Source organism: Chenopodium album, chromosome 11 (assembly GCF_948465745.1).
Source record: "Chenopodium album chromosome 11, dcCheAlbu1.1, whole genome shotgun sequence".
In the NCBI taxonomy this organism is placed as follows: Eukaryota; Viridiplantae; Streptophyta; class Magnoliopsida; order Caryophyllales; family Amaranthaceae; genus Chenopodium; species Chenopodium album.
Window position 1 is genome coordinate 2,303,795 of NC_137844.1, and position 20,966 is coordinate 2,324,760.

Genomic DNA, 20,966 nt, shown 5'->3' on the forward strand with positions numbered 1-20,966 from the left:
TCCAAGGTTCCAATTTCCAAACAGAGATACCCCAAGTCCTCAACTTCAATACTACACCGCATTTTGTTTGACGAGCCGCCGGTCTTAGGCAGCCATCCACATCCTCGGTTTATAATTGTTTTACGATTTGTCAAATTAATTGTTAATATTCTCATGTATTGTTTTTCATATTTTTGCGTGCTATATGCAATTATACACTAAAAAATACAATTGTAAATTAGGGAAAAAAAAACGGACCTTGATTGGATCCTAGAACCTAACCTGGAACCCATCATATATTTTTATATAATATGATATCCTAATATACCAAAGATGATGAATGGATATAATAAATTAATAATAACATTTATATATACCAAGAGATATATCATACCTATTCATCAACTCTCCAATATCAAATCACAAATTATTGAACAAGACGGATTTTTTTTAATTAATTTATTGTAAAATTAATAAGTAATTCTAAAATTAATTAAAGGAACTCTTATTATATACTATAAACAATTATCATTTTTTAACACAAATTTTACTAAAATACATCAAACTCAATTAAGACCCCGTTCACTTTACCTTATTTTTGTTGAACTGAAATTATTTTTAACGAAGTGAAATTATTTTTGCTGAACTTAAATTATTTTTACTAAAATGAAATTAATTTTACTGAACTGGAATTAATTTTACTGAACTGAAATTATTTTTGCTGAACTGAAATTATTTTTACTAATGTTCTATTATATTTCTTCTTTAAGTTTACTGATTTTTACTGAATTGAAATTATTTTTACTGAACTGAAATTATTTTTGTTGAACTGAACTTATTTTTACTGAATTGAAATTAATTTTACTGAAATGAAATTATTTTTACTAAATATTATTTTTTTAAGGTGAAGTGAAAGTTATCATAAAATTATTAAAATTACCCTAAGATTGACTATCTTTCAATACTATTAACAAAAATTCGCCTTATATAAAACTTATTGATACCAGTGCCCTGATCAACAATTCACATATAATGTCAATTATTATAACTTGATAAACTTATATAATTAGACCTTCACAGAAGCAATCAACTGATTGCAAAGCTTATAAGCAGCTTCAACATTAAAAATCCCAGAAAAGACAGGTGGAGGTATAGTAATTCCATCCGTACTAACCGCCGTACTAAGCTCAATATTAACCGTATGTAGATTTCCAAAAATTATGCTATCAATTATAGTCTTAGCACTGCTAAAATTCCTTTGAGCAACTACGTATTTCATTTTATCAGTGCACTTATAATATTCAGAATAGCAAGGTTACAATTTTTTAGGGCTTCCTTCGTTTTGGAATCGGTTTTTACATCATTCATAATGTTGTTCACATCTTTCTTTAGCTGTGTACCATCGTTAACCAAGCATCCAAGCATTTGTTGAATGACATCTACGTCGGTTTTTGCATCTTTGACATCGCTCTTTATGCAACTAATGCATACATTTGGAGCATATGTTGTGCCGCACATTTTCTTGACTAGTGTATCATTATCAGCGCCATGTGTGAAAGCGATTAAGCAAAGGAGAGAAATTAGAAGTGTCAAAATCATGAAGTTTTGGTTGTAAGAAGTCATTGTATTATGTTTTTGGAATGAAGGCTACCTAGCTATGATATGGTGTGCTTTAGCTTTTGAAATGTATGTTTTGAGTTGAAATGTATGAAGGCTACCTATGGATGGGCATGCACAAATCACGTCAGGCCAAACATAAATTGCTGGACAAATATATATTTTGAACCATAATAATATAATTTTAATGTGGTTTTGAATAATGCAATTAAATTTCCTCACAAAAGTACTATTTTTTAGTCTGAATTCTCTATTCCACTCATGTGTCTCATCTCATGTACCACTCAACAATTCAACATTATTGGTTCACATCATTTTAACTATTTCTTTCTTGATTTAATTTTTAATAGCAATCAAAATTTATGTTCAAATCCTTACCTCTCTTTCTTTTCTTGTATACTACGGGCGTGTTCGGCGCTAGCTTTTGAGTAGCTTTTAGTGGTTTGACCAAGTCAAATCACTATTTGACAAAAAATGTGAGTGTTTGGCAAAGTAGTGGTTAGGGTAGCTTTTAGTGGTTGAGGTAATTTTTAAGAAAAGTTAGAAAGATTAGCTTTTGAAATTGGAGGTAGCTGTTGAAAATTTAATCTATAGTTTTAAAAATAAAATGTTGATTTCTATATATAACAGCTAGTCAACCGCTACTTTACCGAACACTCATATCTAAATTATTTATCTTCACAACTAACAGCTTGTTGACAGCTAACAGCTACATACACAGCTCACAACTACCTCCACAGCTACAGTAACTTTCACAGCTATATTTTGCCGAACATGCCCTACGTTTTATTCAACTCCATTAATTTTTAATTTTTTTTTCTTTTTGTTCAAACTCCATATCTGTACAAGAACCCTACTATTTGTCTTTAATTAATTACCTCAATTCATTCTTTCTCTAATTGCATCCATAAATATCAAAGTACCAAATTTTCGATTTAATGGATACTACATGACAAGTGATTATTTATGTTGTCATATCCAACTTTACCAAATCAATGATATAATGTGAGTGTATAGGCGTTGTGGCAATTTTATATATATATATATATATATATATATATATATATATATATATATATATATATATAATAGTTAGGGAATGACTTAAATTTTTTTAACAATAATTACTTAGGGCCTGTTCATATTTACTAAACTGAGCTGAACTGAACTGAACTGAACTGAACTGATTGGAACTGAACTGAACTGAATTGAGCTGAAATAAATATTTTATATGAGAGGGAAATTAAGAGCTAAACTGAACTGAACTGAACTGATTGGAACTGAACTGAACTGAATTGAACTGAACTGAAATTAAGTAAATATGAACATGCCCTTAAAATTTTTATTTTAAAATTTTCGTATTTAGAAGAAAAAAAATACTTGTAAAATATAATACACTTAATACTCAAAGCTGAGAGTGAGGGATAGCTCAAGTGGTTAGAGCTCCCCTCCCGATTCCAAGAGATCTTGTGATCGATTCTCATCACCCGCTCTTGTGGCTCCCTAAACACCAAAAAAAAAAAAAAAAAAAAAAAAATCAAAGCTTTAAAAAATCAAGGGAAATAATTTTCTACAATTTGTTAGGAGTGTGTTGAAAGTGTTAAACAAACTTATAAATATTTTTTAATAAGTAAAGGAAAAAGTATCAACTAAAAACCTTCCTATAATTTAAGAGGGGGAGGGAAAGGAGGGAAATTGAAGGGATTGCTTGAATAATAGTTTTAGATTACTTGATAAACTAATTATCTAATAATTAAGCCTTGACAGAAGCAATCAACTGATCAGAGATCTTATGATCAGCTTCAATATTAAAAATCCCAGAAAAGATAGGAGGAGGTATACTAATTCCATCCTTACTAACCGCCTTACTAATTGCAAAATTAATAGTTCTTAGATTCTCAACAATGACGTTCCTAATTAAACTCTAGCATCATTAAGCTTCCTCTTCCCAACTTTGTCATTTGCCTGGACACCTGCAATTATAATAGCCCTAATATTAGAGCTAACTGTTAGTACGGCATCCCTCGTATTGGAATCAACTTTTACGTCTTTTAGTATTTTGTTCACATCTTCTTCGAGCTTTTTAGCATCCTTAACCAAGTACACCATTGTCGACGGCTTGTGTGAACGCAATTAGGCAAAGGAGAGAAATTAGTAGTGTCAATATCATGGAGTTTTGGTCATTATAAGAAGCCATTATATGTGTTTTGGTGAATGAGAAAATCTACTTAATTTGTAAATTTAATTAAAAATATGGAATTATGCATGCATTATGAAATTAATATGATCTCTAATTACTAAATTAAAGTAGATGTAATCATGTAACTAATAGGGAGGTAAAGATATATTCGGTTAGGTACAGTAATTGGCGTGCACAAATCACGTCAAGCCTAAGATAAAATTATGATTACATTATTGTGAGATCAATAATAATCAATAATATTCTTTTAATCCATTTTTAAATGTCTTAAAATGAGTGAATACTTTAATTTAGCAATTGTGGTCTTGGGCGGTTGATTCCTTTTAGTCTTTTACAATAGTTGTATCATTACTGTCGCCGAGAAATAATAGTTATACAGCTTCACATTGTCACATAATATACAAACATTCCGAAAATATTGTCACATAATTTATATAATCAATGCATGAGAATTCAAAGCATGGCATGATAAGAGGACTTGAGGTTTTTAAGCCAATGTCATTTATAAGAAGATATTGTCACATTTCTTAATGTAGTGTTCAATTTGACATTAAATGGATATGAAAATATGGCTAAAGGTAAAATTATTTGGATTTCACATTGCACCCGCTTGGTTTAAATTGAGCCATAATTCCACTTAAATCTAATCAAATTAAACTTCATTATTCTTTCTTCTCGTAATCAATCATAACTTAACCTTAATCCTAACGGGGCATTTCTGTTATTTTTTTGACAATCTAGAATTTAATTTGGTCTCATAGAGGGGCAAAATGACCCAAAAGTTTAACACAATATTTTTCGGCACGCAAATCGAGAAATTTGTTTTTTTATTGATTAATATAAATTATTAAAAAAATCAAACATAACATAATGCGTGTTATGATTGACTAACAGAGTTAATGGTCATTAGTCATTAATGGTATTTGGTGAATTTTTTTCAATTTTATAATTCGATAACATTTGATGAATTTTAAAAAACTCAATGACATTTGATGAAAAAGCAGTAAATTGTATCTTCCCATACAAATTTTATTATAGTAAGGACAAATTAAAATACGGAGTAATAAATTAAGTATCATTTGACTTCTTCTAAAATAAGTCAGTATGATAAAATCAATTTTATTTTTCTTGCGCATAACAATCTAAAAAACCATAAGTCACATCTTAACAAGTTTTATGAACACTCTTTAGAAAAACCGACTACTTGATAAACTCAACTAATTACGCCTTGACAGAAGCCATCAACTGATCAGATAGCTTATAATCAGCTTCAACATTAAAAAGGCCAGAAAAAACGGGAGGAGGAATACTAATTCCAGACGAACTAAGCGCAGAATTACAAGAATGAAGATTCGCATATATTACGTCGCGAATTGTTGATCTAGCATCTTTAAAATCTCTATGAGCAGCTTGATCTTGTACTGTGCCACCTTGAATTATAATAGCCTGAATCCATGGGTTGATATGTTGTAAGGTCTCTCTTGTCTTCGGATCCGTGTTTATATCGTCGAGTATTTTGTTCGCGTCTTCTTCGAGCTGCGTAGCATCATCATCCCCGCATCCAAGCATCCCTTGGATGACATCTACGTCGGTTTTAGCGTCTTGGCCGTCGCCCTTTATGCAGCTGATGCATACGTTTGGCACGTATGTTGCGCCACACATTTGGTTTATTAATGTATCGTTGTCAGCGCCATGTGTTAAAATGTTAAGGCAAAGGAGAGGAATTAATAGTGTCAATATTACGGAGTTTTGGTTGTAATAAGAAACCATTGTATTTTTTTGTTCTTGAGAGGCTTAGCTATAGGATTTGGTGTTCCTTCTAAAATGTATGTTTTGTATTTTGAAAATTTTGTGAGAGTTTTACATGCATTATGCCTATGTATTTATATTATTATTAGATAGAAAAATTTAAATAAATAAAATCATGTAATATATTGGAAGATAAAGATACAATACATTAGTATAATTTAGGTTCAGTATAATTACATTAACCATTAAAGGTCCCCCAAAAAAAGATGGGTGTGCACAAATCACACACTTTTGATTACATTGTGAGATCTCAAATCAAATTTTTTTTCTACCCCATTTTTAAGATTTGGTTAATCATATCTGAATTCTCTTTAATAAGTAATTATTCTATAGATATTCTTATGATAGGGTATTTAATCAATTTATCTCAAAAAAAAAAAAAAAAAAAAAAAAAAAAAAAAAGGTTGTATCATCCCCATGTTCGTCAAAAATTAGTTGTCATAATTCACATATATACACTATAATTGATTCATTTCTAGTTATTCGGAAAATATTGTCACATTTACTAATTTAAGAGTTTTATATGATACAACAAAGAAAATTTGCATACTCTCCCTATTGAACGAACTATAAACAAGTGATGCTAAACCGTTACCCTAAAAGCAGAACAAGCAAAAGAGTATCCAATCCTGTTATCCTGAGGAGTGTGTACCTTTCCTTAGTTGCTTATGTTGTTACTTGTATTTAAGAGATAGGTAATCTGTGTCAGAGGGGGACCTTCCACCAGGGCCATCCGGGGCCAGGTCTCCCGTAAATTATTGTAATTAATTAGTTAATGAATTTAAATAACCTATATTTACTTATAAAATATTGGGATATAAAGATTAGTTTTAAGCAAGAGGTATACTTTTTAAATCCCGGCCCCTCTAATATTTTCGGCCATGATCCGCCACTGATCTGTGTCAAGAAAAAGAGATAGGTAATCATCGAGTTTGCTGAAATAGTCAAGTTTTGCTTAATTTGCTGATGTTTTGTTCACTGTGATGCTCGTATGATTGTTGAGATTTTTTTAACAGAAATATCAACTGATATATAAAGAACTGTTATTGTACATTAAAAAAAATAAAAAATAACCATTATATTAGTGATTAGTCTAACAAGTTATTACATTGTAACTTGAATTGCAATGTAACAAACTACGGTTCAACTGATTCTTTTGCTTAGGCCGGTTCTTAAGGAATTTTCGAGCCTGGATTGTGAGGCTGTTGTACATGGCTTGATTCGAGCAATTCGTTCTTTTGCTCTGCCAAATTCTATGTTTAGGTGAAAACATCAACATTATTATATATGTGTCTTTTTTTAAAGGCTTAGGATGCTAAAGAAACATAACAGGCTTTACATTCAGCTACTTATATAGTCTGCAGTATATATAACAGTACTTTCACTCACACTCCCCCTCTCATTCAGCTACTGAAATTATCTGCAGTCTCACCGATGACCCTACTCCAAAATCGATGCTCCTTCCATAACAGATCAATCTTCTCAAGGGGCACATTCTTAGTCTCGGGCAAGAAAAAGTGTATAAAAGCAGTCATCAACACAATCCACCCCCCGAAGAAGAAGAAAATTCCAGCCTTCAAGTGGCATAATATAGACAAAAGTGTTTGTGCAACAAGAAAAGTGAATATAAAGCTGAGAGCCACAGTTATGCCTTGAGCAGCAGAACGTATCTCGAGCTGAAATATTTCGCTTGGCACCAACCATCCTAGAGGACCCCAAGAGAAACTAAAACCAGCACTGTAAATGCACAAAAGGATCAAAACTATGTAGGAATATCCTTCACTTAAACTTCCATAATCTCCTAGCTTTGCTGAGAGTATACTTCCCACAACTATAAATGGAACTAACATTGCTACACCACCCCAGAAAAATAAAGTTTTTCTCCCAAATTTGTCAACTGTTATTATTGAGAAAACGTCTGCAGCAATCGCTACAACCCCAATTACCACTGATGAGAGAAGGGATGCAGACTCACCAAACCCAATGGTGCGAAAGAGTACAGGAGCATAGAATCCCACCAAATTGATTCCTGTCATTTGTTGGAAGAACGGTATTGCTATTGCCATCACGAGCTGAGGTCTGTATTTTTGTCGGAAGAGTAAATTGTTGAGGGGATGTTTGATGGATTTTGAGGTTGATGCTGCTTCTATGAGTTCATTCAATTCTTCTTGGACATTAGTTGTACCTCGTATTTTTTGTAAGATAAGCTTCGCCTTCTGGTGATCCCTTTGAATCAAGCTGTTCGGGGTTTCAGGGAGGAAAAATGAGCCCAAAGTCACAACAATTGCTGGTAGTGCTGTCACAGCTATTGAGACTCTCCATCCCCAGCCGCCTTTTATTTTTGCAGTCCCATAATTGACCAAGGATGCTAAGAGTATGCCAACGGAAAGACTAAAGTGGAAGCCATTGTTGAATGCTCCCCTGTATTTACTTGGTGCTATCTCTACCAGATACATTGGAATTACCTGCAGGAAAATTTGGATATCTTTATAATAACCTTAGTCTTACTATATCATGACCAACTTACTTGCCTGGTTTGCAAAGCCAACACCAATTCCAAGTAGGACGCGGCCTAAAATGAGCATGTAAACATTAAGAGCTCCACCACTTAGAAAGGAACCAGCAATTACTGCTATACCTCCAACCAGGATCGATAGCTTACGTCCAAAAGCTTTGGTCATCGACGAGGCAAACAATGAAGCAAAAAGGCCAGCAAAGTATAGAGATGAGGTGAAAAAAGTTAATAGCTCACTATCAAATTTACAGTAGTTGCTGATTTTTGTGTCTTCTTTCATCTTAATGTATACATGTGGGAAGAATTTTTTAAGAAATGGATCCATTGATGTAACTCCACCTTCACATTGACATAAAATACTTCATTAGTTTAATGTAACGTAAATTCTCTACTTTGGTTACATATTTACTACTTTCTGATTTCACAAAATTGACCCATAGCCAATACCCAACCTAAACTCCCTGACCCAAACCCAAGATTCAATCAAAATACATAACCCAAAAAATAATGACAGTAATATTGATTGAATCAACATTAATAAGCTAATCTCCAATAGACCACATGATCTAAATAAACCCAATCCGAACAACCCATTAGCGACCTCACCTATGACGAGGAATGATTTCATGATGGTTTATTATATTATCTACACTTCAGGCTTTGTTCTGCATAACAGTATAACACTACTTATCAAATTAAAGTGCTGCCTTGTTTTAGATTCTTCCCTCAGTTCTGTGAATTGTGCCAGACTGATATATATGACAATACAAAATTTTCTACAGAATAAAACTTTACAGTCAAGATATAAAGGCTACATAAAACTTTGAGATATTATACATATACCTGATACACCAATGTCATAGCCAAAAATGGCTCCTCCAAGAGCAGCAATTATGCAGGAAAAGATAACAAAACAGGTTATTTTTCCATTGAACTGCACAGTAGGATCACTTGTTATAGGTATTCCTCCTGCCATTATCAATGAAAAACAGAAAAACAGAGAAACGACCGACACTAAGAGTCTTAACACCCTAAACAAATTGTTTTCATCCACTAAATTGTTTGAGTGTGTAGTTGTGTACAAGACTTTTCTACTTACAGTCTACAGATATTGATAGTGGGGACAAAAGTGGATAGGGAAGTCCATGCCAGAAAAGTAATGGTGGGAATATTGGGATTCAAAGCCATTTTGAATGGACATGACTTTTAATTAGTAAAAGCTAATGAAAATATATCGTATGATAGATTAACAGCAGTAAAAGAGATAAATAAAACCCAAAAAATAATAATGGGGGGAGGGGGGGAATTGATATTACAGAGATAGGCTAATTTGCTGAAATAGTCGGTTTTTGCTTAATTTGCTGATGTTTTGTTTCACTGTGATGCTTGTATGAGTGTTAAGATTTTATGTACAAAAGTTTTATTTTAGCAGAAATATCAACTTATATACAAACAACTGCAACTAATAACTATACATAAAATAACATTAACCATTACATTAGTCTAAAAAATTATTACATTTTACCTTGAATTGCAATGTAACAAACTCGGGCTCAACTGATTTCTTTTGCTTAGGCCTGTTCATTTAGGAATTTCCGAGCCTGAATTGTGAGGCTATCGTACAAGGCTTGGTTCAACTAATTAGCTGTTAGTCCTCCTTCCATTACCATACAAAAGAAAAAAAGACAGGTTGACCAACACTAGCACCCTAAACAGATTTTGGCCAGATGCTTAATTAATTATATACTTCACATATTCAGCATCAATGGAAGGGGCACATATTCTAAAGCTTTGCAACAAACCATTCTACAGGGAATAAAATTGGGGAGGTATGACTTGCATTGAACATGATTGCATACATACATCTGTCAAGTTCTTCGTGAGGACAATGAAAACTCATTCACCCCACCACCCACCTCTCCTCCCTCTCCCCCTCCCCAAATCTGCCGTCAAGAACTCCCACCCTTCCTTCCCCACACCAACTCCCCCAAAACAACCCACCACCACGCACCCCTTCTCCTTCAAAAAAGCACTTCAATTGGGTGGTAGTACGAACCCCTTGCAGGCCTTGTCCACCCTCCCAGCCTCCTCACCCCCCTCAAATTTCGATGAAACAAAAGAGGTTTTTCTTCCAATTACCCAGGAAGAATATAGTTCCCTTTGCCAACCATGGATTAATGCAATTATATCCAAACCTCATGGAAAATCCTTCTCCACTGAATACCTTGTGCAAACTCTGCCTCGCATATGGAAACCAAAGGCAAAGGTACTATCCTTTCCAATTGGGAAGGGATTCTTCATATCTAAATTTGAAGACGCGGCAGACATGGGAAAAGTCCTGTCAGGCGGACCTTGGTTCATTAATGGTACCTTCTTACATGTTCAGAAATGGAGAGCAGGGTTTAAACCCTCAGAGGAGAAGATCAACCGCATTCCAATTTGGGTCGAGCTCCCGGAGCTACCTATTGAATTCATGAATGACTGCATACTTAGGAAAATAGGGAACTCACTGGGAGTTTTCATTCGAGCCACTACCAGAAAATTAGAGCAGGGCAACCTCAGATATGCCCGAATCCTGGTAATGATGGATTACGAAAAACAGAGGAAGGACGGACTGTGGATAGGAGGATTCAAACAGAGATTGATTTACTTGGATCAAATCTCAAGGAGAAACCAGGGTCAGCACTCCACGGACATCAAACTAACGGATACAATGGCCGGAAATACCATTCCGGCAACAACGAAATCGCCGATGCAGGAACATCAAAAAGTTTGGCGCCAAATACAGAATAGGGGGGTAATATCCACCGGTAATTTGGCTTCCAAAAATCAAAAAGTAAACACGTGGGGCCCACACTCATCCAAAAATACGGAAAATCAATTTGAGATTTTATCTCAACTTGTGGGGCCCGAGGAAACTATAAATCCCACCAAAAATGACAGTTTGCCTTCTAATTCCTTACCTTCTCCCAACTTGTCACTTCAACTTCCCTGCAACACTCAACAACAGCTAACCCCTACCTCTCGCCGCCCTTCCCCCTCCTGTCTCATCACCAATTTTTCCTCCTTTCCCATAAAAAATTTTAAAATGACTATTTCCGAGAAACCCTTTACCCTTCTTTTATCCATCCCCTTTCACTATCTACCACTCCTCCCACCTTACCACCACTGCCATCCATCACAAGAAAACCAAAACAGCGACCATGGCAAGCATGTCTCTCCCAGACTACTTGAACAAGCTCATCAATTTAGACCCGGACGAGCTAGCGGATCAGGGAGGCTTCCTGAGACCTCCGATCATGCCCCCTTCGATTGTCCATCTTCAACCATCGCAGGACAGGAACATTATCACCAAGACGAAGCCGGTGATAACCTTCCCGGAGACAATGCTCAACCTAATGTCCTTCTACGCTCAAGGCCTGTTCGGGGAATGGCATGCGATCTCGCCGACGAGCATCAGGGGGCTTCTCCTAAGCCCGGAAGATCAGTCCCCCCTCTACTCCAACCTGCGAATGGCGTCCCCGGACAATCCTTTTTACCTTGTTCCAGCACATGTCCCCTCCCTGTCGGATGTCTCCATCATCAGCGAACCACTCGGGATACTATTCAAATGGTGGATGGAAAAACTGAACAAGGAAGGCTCACTAATGGCGGTACCATGGGAATTACAATTCATACTAGACCCGGTTCCCGTTCTTCCGAGCGTAAGAAAAGCGTTGTCGATTACCGACGACTTGCTGGTGCTTCAATCAGTGTCAGGCACAAACAACGTCAAACTCATGCACCTTGCACAGGAAGCCCAACAACTTCATCTCTCAGTGGGGTGGGGGAAACAAAAAGGGAAAGAGACCCAAATGTCGGGAATCAAGATAAAAAAGAACACCACCTCCATGTTCAGTCCGTTTCTGAGCAAATATGTCGACCTCAACACTCAGATTGCCTACCCCACGAGGAAGGAACTATCAAAGCTCCCCCACATGAAACCCGGAATGTCGATCCTACTATGGAATGCTAGGGGGATAGCCCGTGATGGCTTTAAACTCAACATCCGTTGCTTGATTAGGGATCACAACCCTGATATCATCATCCTAACCGAAACTAAAGTGCCAAAAATCAGCTGTGAACACATACTCTCAATCCTACCCTATAACTCCTTCGAGGTGGTGGATCCAATTGGCTACTCCGGAGGCATCCTCATTCTGTGGAACTCTGGTTTCAACTCTCTCCATGTTGTGAGTAAAGAACCACGTGCAATTCATGCTGTGGTACAGGTAAATTCAAAACACAAATTCTTTCTTTCTGCAATCTATGCTTCTACTTCTTTTAATGCTAGATTGGAAATGTGGGAGTCTTTGAAAAAGATGAGTGAATCTATGTCCTTACCTTGGCTTGTATGTGGTGACTTTAATGAATTATGTTATCAACATGAAAAATGGGGGGGCAATCTTCATCCCTTGCATCAAATGAGTGCCTTTAATGATACCATTGAACACTGCAATCTTGTAGACTTGGGGTATGTGGGGCACAAATTTACTTGGTTCAACAAACAAAAAAGAAATCCAATCTTAGAGAGATTAGATAGATTTTTGGCTACTGCTGACTGGGTTCAAATGCACCCTCAGAATGTTGTTAGAAATCTCCCTAGACTTTCCTCTGATCATAACCCCTTGTTACTGACTCTCACAGCAACACAAATTTTCCCTGGTGAGAAACCATTCAGATTTGAACCTCTCTGGTTAACTGACTTAGATTTCATTTCCTTTGTCCAACATAATTGGCCCTCTTACTTGGGAGATCTCCACAGCAAGCTGCACATGCTCACTGCAGATTTACAGACCTGGAGTAAAAATCACCCTATGAATTTCAGAAGCCAAATTAAAAGAATAAATGCTAGACTAAATGGAGTCCAACTAGCTTACCAATCAAATCCCTCTAACCCCTTCCTGTTTGACCTTGAGAGTAGCCTACAGAAACTTCTGAGTGAAACACTTGACCAGGAACAACTTTACTGGGCTACTAGAGCTAGAACTGACTGGCTGTCACAAGGAGATAGAAACACTAGGTTCTTCCATTGCTCAGCAACTATTAGGGACAGAAGGAACAAAATTCATGCCTTGAAAAATGATGTAGGGGATTGGATCACTGACCCTGGTCATATTCACTCGCATATTCTTGCTCACTTCATAAAACTCTTCTCTTCTGAGCCCTGTTCTGTCCCCTCCACCCCACACTCTTCTGGTAGTATACACTGTGCAGGGCCTTCCTCCCTGCCTGAAATCCAGGAGGCCATGTTCTCTATTGGAGCTCTCAAGGCTCCTGGAATTGATGGTTTCCATGCCTCATTTTTCCACTCCTCTTGGCCCTTTATTCATCAGGACTGCTTGTCATTAATAAACTCTATCTTCTCCTCCAAACAAATCCCACCAGAAATAAACAAAACAGTTGTTTGCCTCATTCCCAAGGTGCTTTCTCCATGTAAAATCACTAGCTTTAGACCCATTAGCCTTGTCAATACCTCTTACAAACTTTTGTCAAAAATTCTGGTTAACAGAATTAGACCTCACCTGTATTCAATAATTTCTCCAAACCAGAACAGTTTCCTAAAAGGGAGGGGGACAGAGGTAAATTACATAATTGCCTCTGAAGTCTTACACTCTATGAGGAAAAAAAGAGGTTCTAGAGGTCTTTTTGCTTTGAAACTAGACTTGGAGAAAGCCTATGATAGGCTTGAGTGGAGTTTCATAAGGCACTGCCTTCTCTTTTTCAACTTCTCACCTGAGACTGTACACCTTATCATGTCCTGCATCTCTTCTGTCTCTTCCCAAATTCTCATAAATGGTAAGCTCTCTTCCCCCTTCCACCCATCTAGAGGGATTAGACAAGGTGACCCCCTATCCCCTTACATTTTCATCCTTTGTCTTGAGTTCTTATCCAGACAGATCCATGATCAATGCAACCTGAATAAATGGAAACCATTTAGATTTAGAGGGGGCCAGACCTCAATCTCTCACCTCCTTTTTGCTGATGATGTCCTACTCTTTGGGGTTGCTGATAGCAAAACACTAAAATCCCTGAGTGACACCCTCAAACATTTTTGTTCCATCTCTGGTCAGAAGATAAATGAACAGAAGAGCCAAATTTATTTTTCTACTAACACCCCCATCCACATGATTGATGATTTTGAACAAACCCTAAATGTTACTAGATCTGCAGACTTAGGCATTTACCTAGGTTACCCCCTGTCTGAGAAAAAGCCAACTAGGAGGCAACTAAATGGCCTTATTGAAAAAATTGGGAAGAAGTTAGCCTCTTGGAAAGCAAAGACACTGTCAAGGGGGGGAAGACTCACTCTTCTCCAGTCCACTTTGTTCTCTATCCCCAGGTACCAAATGAACTGTGTAAAATTACCAAAGTGCATCCTAAATAAGCTTGACTCCATATGCTCAAACTTTCTCTGGGGGGGGGATATCACTAGAAAGAGGATAACTTGGATAGCTTGGAATTTTGTCTGTCAACCTAAGGAGAGGGGTGGGCTGGGATTCCTGAAATTTTCAGACCTTAATCTCATTAGCCTTGCTAGACTGTGCTGGATGGTGGATACCAGATCAAATTGGGCTGGAAAACTCCTTTTTGAGAAGTATGTAAAAAACAAACCCAACCCAACCCCTTTTAACAAAGGCTCCCACATTTGGTCTGCCATAGGAAAAGGATGGGAGCTCTTCAAACATAGTTTGATGTGGGAACCTGGGAATGGAGAGAAAATCACTTTTTGGGAAGATAAGTGGCTACATCATGAGACTCCAAGAACTTTGATTGTGGGACCTTTAACACTCTCTTCACAATATAAATCCCTCAGTGCAATACTTAGTGATAGAGAACAGTTAGAAGGTGAGCTAGGCTTTGTATTTCCAGAGGATATCAGGGCTCGAATTAACAGTGTTCAATTATCTGACTGTGAAGATTTTAATTTCACAAGTTGGACAAAAAGAGGGAAGTTTGATAGTGCTGCTGCAAAGGCTTGGATAATAAACTCAGATCTTACCACCCCTTGCATTGAGTACCATTGGAGATGTGTATGGGAGGTGCATACCCTGCCTAAAATCAAACTGTTCCTATGGCAACTGTTATGGGATAGACTTCCCACTGCAAGGAACTTGTATAATAGACACTGCAAACCCACACCATATTGTGCTTTTTGCCCTGCAAACATTGAAACCCTTACCCATTTGTTCATTGACTGCCCAAGAGCTATGGAATTCTGGACTGAGCTTAAGCCACCTCCCTCTACATTTGACTCACAGCTAGATACCTTCCCAAATTGGCTATCTAGGAACCTGAAAGACAAACTTCTAAGCCACCACAATATCCCTTGGCACATCACCTTCACCTTTGCTTTGTGGTTCATCTGGAAGAGGAGAAACTCCTGGATATTCTCACACTCAAATTCCCCTGTTCAAAAATCTACATCCCAATGCACTTGGGCTGCTGCTGAATGGTACTTTTCCAGTGTTAGTTCAGCCAGAACAGAGCCTAAGCCTATTGCCTGGGATCCCCCCCCCCAAAACTTCATTAAAATAAATGTGGATGCATCATACATCAACCACTCCAAACAAGTGGGCTGTGCAGGTGTTGCTAGAGATGACAAGGGTATATGGATAGAAGGTTTCAAATGGAAAGGTTTCTCACCTTCAGCACAAGATGCAGAACTACAGGCAATCTCCCTTGCATTAAAATGGATCAGGAACAATGGATGGGATAGATGCCAAATTGAAACAGACTGCAGGAACATAGTGCTTGATCTAAATGACACAAGCAATAGTGTCCTAACCCCACCATTGCTTGAATGCAGGGCGCAGCTTCTTCAACTGCCTGAGGTCCAACTATACTATGGAGAAAGAGGGAAGAACAGAGTTGCTGACATCATGGCAAAGGAGGCACGGAAGGAGGCAACTGAACGGAACCAGCTTTTTGTTTTACAAAGTCCCCCTCCTTATTGTATAAACTACCTAGATTCTGACTGTATCTCTCTAGATGATCGTGCTTCTGATCAGACTGTACTTTTGTTCTCTCACAGTGAGAGATCGCCTTTTGTAAACTTAACTACCTCCTTAATTATTAACTAAGTTCCTTTTCTACCTCAAAAAAAAAAAAAAAAAAGTATCAATTAGCAGAATACAGTACGACATAAATATTCCACTGCATGATGCCGCTATTTAGATATCTCTATAGCTAGCAAATCTCTGCGTTCCTTCAATTTGATAATGTGTAAATAACTAATACTGTAATATTGCCCCCTATGATTTTCACAGCACCTCCTTTCTTCATGTCACTTTTTTATCATTCAAATCCCAATAAGACCTTTATGGCCAGCATAAGTCATTATCCATATGAAGACGGATCCACTTGCCATTCCAGCGAGGATGACCACCTAAGTAAGGATTTCAATGAATCAATACCTTATATGCTTTGTCCTTGATTAGAGAAGAATATTAGCTTGGAGGTACTTCACCTTGTTAAAAAGTTAAATTACAAGATATATAGACTTCCAAGCTTCTATATTTGAAGAAACTTGCATAATTTATAGGCAAAATTGGCCTCAACAACACGAACTTTTAACAAGGTGCATGTAGCAGCATGAACTTTGACTAGTTGCCGTAACAGCACCAACTTCTTCATTGGGTGCACAAAATATCATAAATGAAACCTAGGACCAGAAATTTTATCGAATACGTGGAATCTTTAATATTTTATTATCTTCTATATTTAGGTGTGATTTATGTGGAGTGCCAAAATACCTGAATTCATTAAAATTTAATTAAAATTTGCTAACGTAGTAGATAAGAAAGAAATCATACCCATTTGAATAAATATTCGTGATTGTCCTTCCATGAGTATGGGATGTTCATGCCAAATACTGCAGCTACCAAGGAATACACAGACAAGGATAGGGTCCCAGAGATGAGACAAAGCTCTAGCTGCATCAATTTGAAGGAGAAACATTTAACACAGAAAAGTATCAAAGGGGTGGCTCAATCTCCATAAAATTTACGACTAAGAAACTATGAGTACAGAACATACAGTATTAGTTTAGCAGCAACGAAAAACTAAGATCTGTACCTGAATCAGCTGATTTCTGTGGTTATCAAGCTGCAGTATTAGAGAGAGTGAATAATCAGATTACTCTGCAAGGAGCCTCTAAACAGAAATACACATATACATGCTCTTTCTTGAAATAAGGTTACATCTCCCATTTTCTTACCTGAATGTTAATGTAGTCCTCGGTATCATCAATATATTCACGAAGCTGAAAAGAGAATGTTTCATGTAACAGTTATATCACACATGGAATCGAAAACACTGGGAAAAAATAACTAGGACAGCATGATAGGTACTTACAGTGGTCAGTTTGTTCATTGTGCTATCAATTTGCATAAAATAAGCCTGTAATGTACCCCCAGAGAATCTTATCTTAAACTAAGTTCATCATTGCCAACAAAGAGACAAAGGCATATAGCAAGACTAATATCCTCACCTCTAGCAGCATCTCAAGTTCCTCAACATCGTTTTCCTCATGAGCCGATATCCCACTTGCTCGGCTTGTTCTGGACATCTTCGAACGGACAGCAGGTGAGGCAGGACACCAGTTTGGGGCACAAGAAATGCTGACAGGTGAAGAATTACGCGATAATTTTCTTGACAGGTAAAGATCTCCCATATCTTCATCATCATCTAGGAGTTGTTCTAGTTCATCCCTGACCTAGCCTCCAATTATATTACAAGACAAATAAGATAAGTGCTGCGGAAATTTCCCAACAATATGCTTAACACAAATAATCTGTTATCAATTAACTTCAAAGAACTGAAATGAAGCATCATTTATGATCAAGCAAGGATTTACGAGGATGTGTGGATTTCACAATTCCAAAGAGTATAGTCAAGAATTACACCTTTTGAACCCGGTTAGTCAATCTTGTCATCGCGCTCTTCAATTTACGCACTCTATCCAAATTCCGGCTACTAATCTGTCATAATTCTTACAAAAGTCATCATTCTAAAGTCAGGCAAAAGCATCCAATTCATCATAGTCCTAGGGATAAGAAAGTGGCTATGGTACCTCTTAAGATTCACGACTAAATTTTTCAATGCACTCAATTATAAAAATATGGTAGAGACTAGGGAGCTTGCCTTAGAAGTAAGCTCATCTAAAGCTGGATAGGCATCAGTTTCCAACTCTGTGGTACGAGCATCTAGGTAGCTACAAATTGCTTCTAGCATTACTTCTAGCGCCCGAAACTCGAACGGAAAATCTACATTTATTATTTTGTTACTCATTAATAATCAGCAATATCAAAGGTGTACCAAAGTTAAGAGTAGTTTTACACCATACATCAAATCTATTGGCATTACAATTTTCGTTTTTCAATCAATACCTCAACAAGACCACAACAAAACAATTCTAGTACGAGTTTTTTTAAACAATTAAACTAATCAAATTACCAGCAGCCTGCTCGTCCTCCTCTCCAAGCCCTTCGAAAAATGCTCCTCGGACAGCTAACCTTCTTTGCAACTCCTCAACCACGGGAATCACATTTTCATCTAGTGGATCCCGAAGCCATACCTGACCCAATTAACAAAAATAATAAATGAATAAATAAAATATAACTTTCATAACAAATAAAACTTTAGTGCACGTATTGAGCGCACCCAACATTATAGTTGATGATGTCTTGTACACTCGCTTTAGTTGTTTTACGTCCCAATTCAAAGGTGCTATAATGGGTGTCATATAGTGATATAGGCCAATTTTCCAAAAGTAGGGGCTAATCATTTACTACCTCCGTTTCGTATTAGTTGCAACTTTAGAATATTTTATATCTCACAAATAATACCCCAAAGTTACAACTAACATGAAACGGACGTCGTATACAACAATTCAAGTCAAACAATTGAATTTCCTTTACTAGCTCTAGTACGCATATGTTCACAGGTTCGAATCTTACGAATCACAACTTCACAAGAAATAATTGGACTTTTTATTTAATAATTGAAAGTGTTACCTCCTCTGCTGTGATGATTGCTTTGATATGCTGAAATCACACCAAAAAAAACATACAAAAATCAGAAATTAAGATCAGAAAAACATATAAAATGACTGAAATAAACTTAATTAAATGATTAAATAAATTAATTAACCTCCAAATTGACAATGATAGCTCTTTCTCTACCCAAAATAGTTGAAGGGTAAGACAACAGAGGATCCAAAATTCTCAAATCTCTAGCATGAATTCTCAAACGTCTAAGAATTGAATATTTATCCAAGTCCAAAAATCTGCTTTCTCCTTCTGAATTGAACAAAACCCAGCTGCTGGAAACCAAAGTAATGTTCTTCAATGCCATAATTTCTTCAAATAATATTCAAATTATTAAATGGGTATTCACAATTTCTTCAAATATTGCTCAAATTATCAAATGGGTACTGAAGAATTCTTCAATTATAGTTCAAATTTGCATGATTGAAGTGAATCAAACAGGTAGATTTGAAGAGGGTAAGGTGAAGAGAGAATAAAAATGAAAGGATAGGAAGAGAGAGAAAGGTGGGTTAATGGTAATGAGGCACTGATTAAGAGTGATAACTGGTAAGAGAGTGTGAGTGCGATGTTTGGTGGTTATCATCAAATTTTGCATGGCATTTAGCGGCAGGTGGTGGGGGAGGGATGTGCTTGCTGTGTGACTCACAAACTCTTGATGTGTTTAAATTTGTGGGCGGGGGCATTCCGGGCATTACAATGTAAACAAATTTCCCGTGTAGGATTAGAGGTGACAATCAGATGATTTGGATTGGTTACAAATCAGATCATTTCTGGTCGTATTAGATTAGTCAAAATTTTGAGTTTTATTCATTTCTTCATGTACAAGGTAGTTTGGAAATTCAAGTCATGTTGGTGTTAGGTTGACAAATAGATACCCTTCAGGTTGGCCAGTTAAGCTTGTTTCGAATTGAATGATTATTACTCTAATCAACGTATAAGACTTGAGGTTATTTAGTGATCTCATAACAACTTCAATCGAGTAGTTACACAATTAATTTGGAGATCAAAAATTTTGCAACCGGAATGATTATTGACATTTGACAAGGTAAATGATCAGTTAAATGAGCATTAACATCCATTTATCAATTTCAGCATATTATTGACCTTACCAAGTCATTTAGGCCCTGTTCTTTTGAGCTTTTGGGCAGAACAGAGCAGAGCAGATTTTATTATTATCATTATTATTATTATTATTATTAGATAAAAGCCCGTGCGATGCACGGTTTTTTATATTTTGTTTTGAATATTTCTGGTGATTTCTTAAACTTTAACAATTTTGTTTTTTTATTTAAATATGTTAACATAAATTACACATAAATGTTTAATAGTATAAAGTTTTTCTTGCATTATAAGTTTTAATTTTATTTTTTTTAATGAAAATATCATGTCATTCATCGGATATATTTAGATAAAACCATTAATATCAAAAGATAATTTTTTTTAAAAATAAATTATATACTAATATCTAAAGATAATTTTCAGTTTTTTAAAAAGATAATTTTTTATATTTTTTAAAAATAATTTACATCCTAGTACTTAAATGTTAAACCATATAATATTTTGATTAATTTGCTTGTTTTTATTATTCATTAGTTTTAGTTGTGTGAAAATTGCATTTATAATTAATACATAAATCATAAATATGGTATGATTGGTATCTCATCCGTCACAAAATTGTTCCAATCCAAAGGGACTATGTTTTTTCTAATAAATATTTTGATAAGAACATTATTAAAAAAAATATACACAAACACAT

General features: G+C 36.1%; 3 protein-coding genes across 3 annotated transcripts; 1 reads left to right on the forward strand and 2 right to left on the reverse strand.

Moving 5' to 3' along the window:
- Nucleotides 1–6,663: 6,663 nt before the first annotated feature.
- On the reverse strand, nt 6,664–9,993 carry LOC145567141 (hexose carrier protein HEX6-like). The gene is made up of 4 exons (XM_081626375.1): nt 9,646–9,993; nt 8,964–9,054; nt 8,137–8,459; nt 6,664–8,070 (listed from the first exon to the last, which is right to left on the reverse strand). Exons 1-4 carry the CDS (start codon nt 9,703–9,705, stop codon nt 7,009–7,011), a joined length of 1,536 nt encoding a protein of 511 aa, XP_081482501.1. The 5' UTR covers nt 9,706–9,993; the 3' UTR covers nt 6,664–7,008.
- On the forward strand, nt 9,845–16,237 carry LOC145567139 (uncharacterized). Its single transcript, XM_081626374.1, has 2 exons — nt 9,845–12,391; nt 15,970–16,237. Exon 1 carries the CDS (start codon nt 9,952–9,954, stop codon nt 12,133–12,135), a length of 2,184 nt encoding a protein of 727 aa, XP_081482500.1. The 5' UTR covers nt 9,845–9,951; the 3' UTR covers nt 12,136–12,391; nt 15,970–16,237.
- Nucleotides 16,238–16,249: 12 nt separating this feature from the next.
- Nucleotides 16,250–19,765, reverse strand: LOC145567142 (magnesium transporter MRS2-I-like). Its single transcript, XM_081626376.1, has 11 exons — nt 19,314–19,765; nt 19,178–19,207; nt 18,618–18,738; nt 18,306–18,427; nt 18,068–18,142; nt 17,653–17,877; nt 17,517–17,561; nt 17,380–17,424; nt 17,238–17,267; nt 16,976–17,095; nt 16,250–16,548 (listed from the first exon to the last, which is right to left on the reverse strand). The coding sequence occupies exons 1-11, from the start codon at nt 19,515–19,517 to the stop codon at nt 16,462–16,464; spliced, it is 1,104 nt and encodes a 367-aa protein (XP_081482502.1). The 5' UTR covers nt 19,518–19,765; the 3' UTR covers nt 16,250–16,461.
- Between the last annotated feature and the right edge of the window lie 1,201 nt (nt 19,766–20,966).

Excerpts from the sequence above, each read along its gene's own strand:
- LOC145567141 (XM_081626375.1), bottom strand. The coding sequence starts at position 9,705 with ATGAACAGGCCTAAGCAAAAGAAATCAGTTGAGCCCGAGTTTGTTACA. Across the intron at positions 9,055-9,645 it reads TTGTTACATTGCAATTCAAG|TTCAATGGAAAAATAACCTG; the intron begins GTAAAATGTAAT and ends CCTACTGTGCAG. Across the intron at positions 8,460-8,963 it reads CTATGACATTGGTGTATCAG|GTGGAGTTACATCAATGGAT; the intron begins GTATATGTATAA and ends GTCAATGTGAAG.
- LOC145567142 (XM_081626376.1), bottom strand. The coding sequence starts at position 19,517 with ATGGCATTGAAGAACATTACTTTGGTTTCCAGCAGCTGGGTTTTGTTC. Across the intron at positions 17,878-18,067 it reads TGACTAACCGGGTTCAAAAG|GTCAGGGATGAACTAGAACA; the intron begins GTGTAATTCTTG and ends ATTGGAGGCTAG. Across the intron at positions 17,425-17,516 it reads CAATGAACAAACTGACCACT|CTTCGTGAATATATTGATGA; the intron begins GTAAGTACCTAT and ends TTCTCTTTTCAG.
- LOC145567139 (XM_081626374.1), top strand. The coding sequence starts at position 9,952 with ATGACTTGCATTGAACATGATTGCATACATACATCTGTCAAGTTCTTC.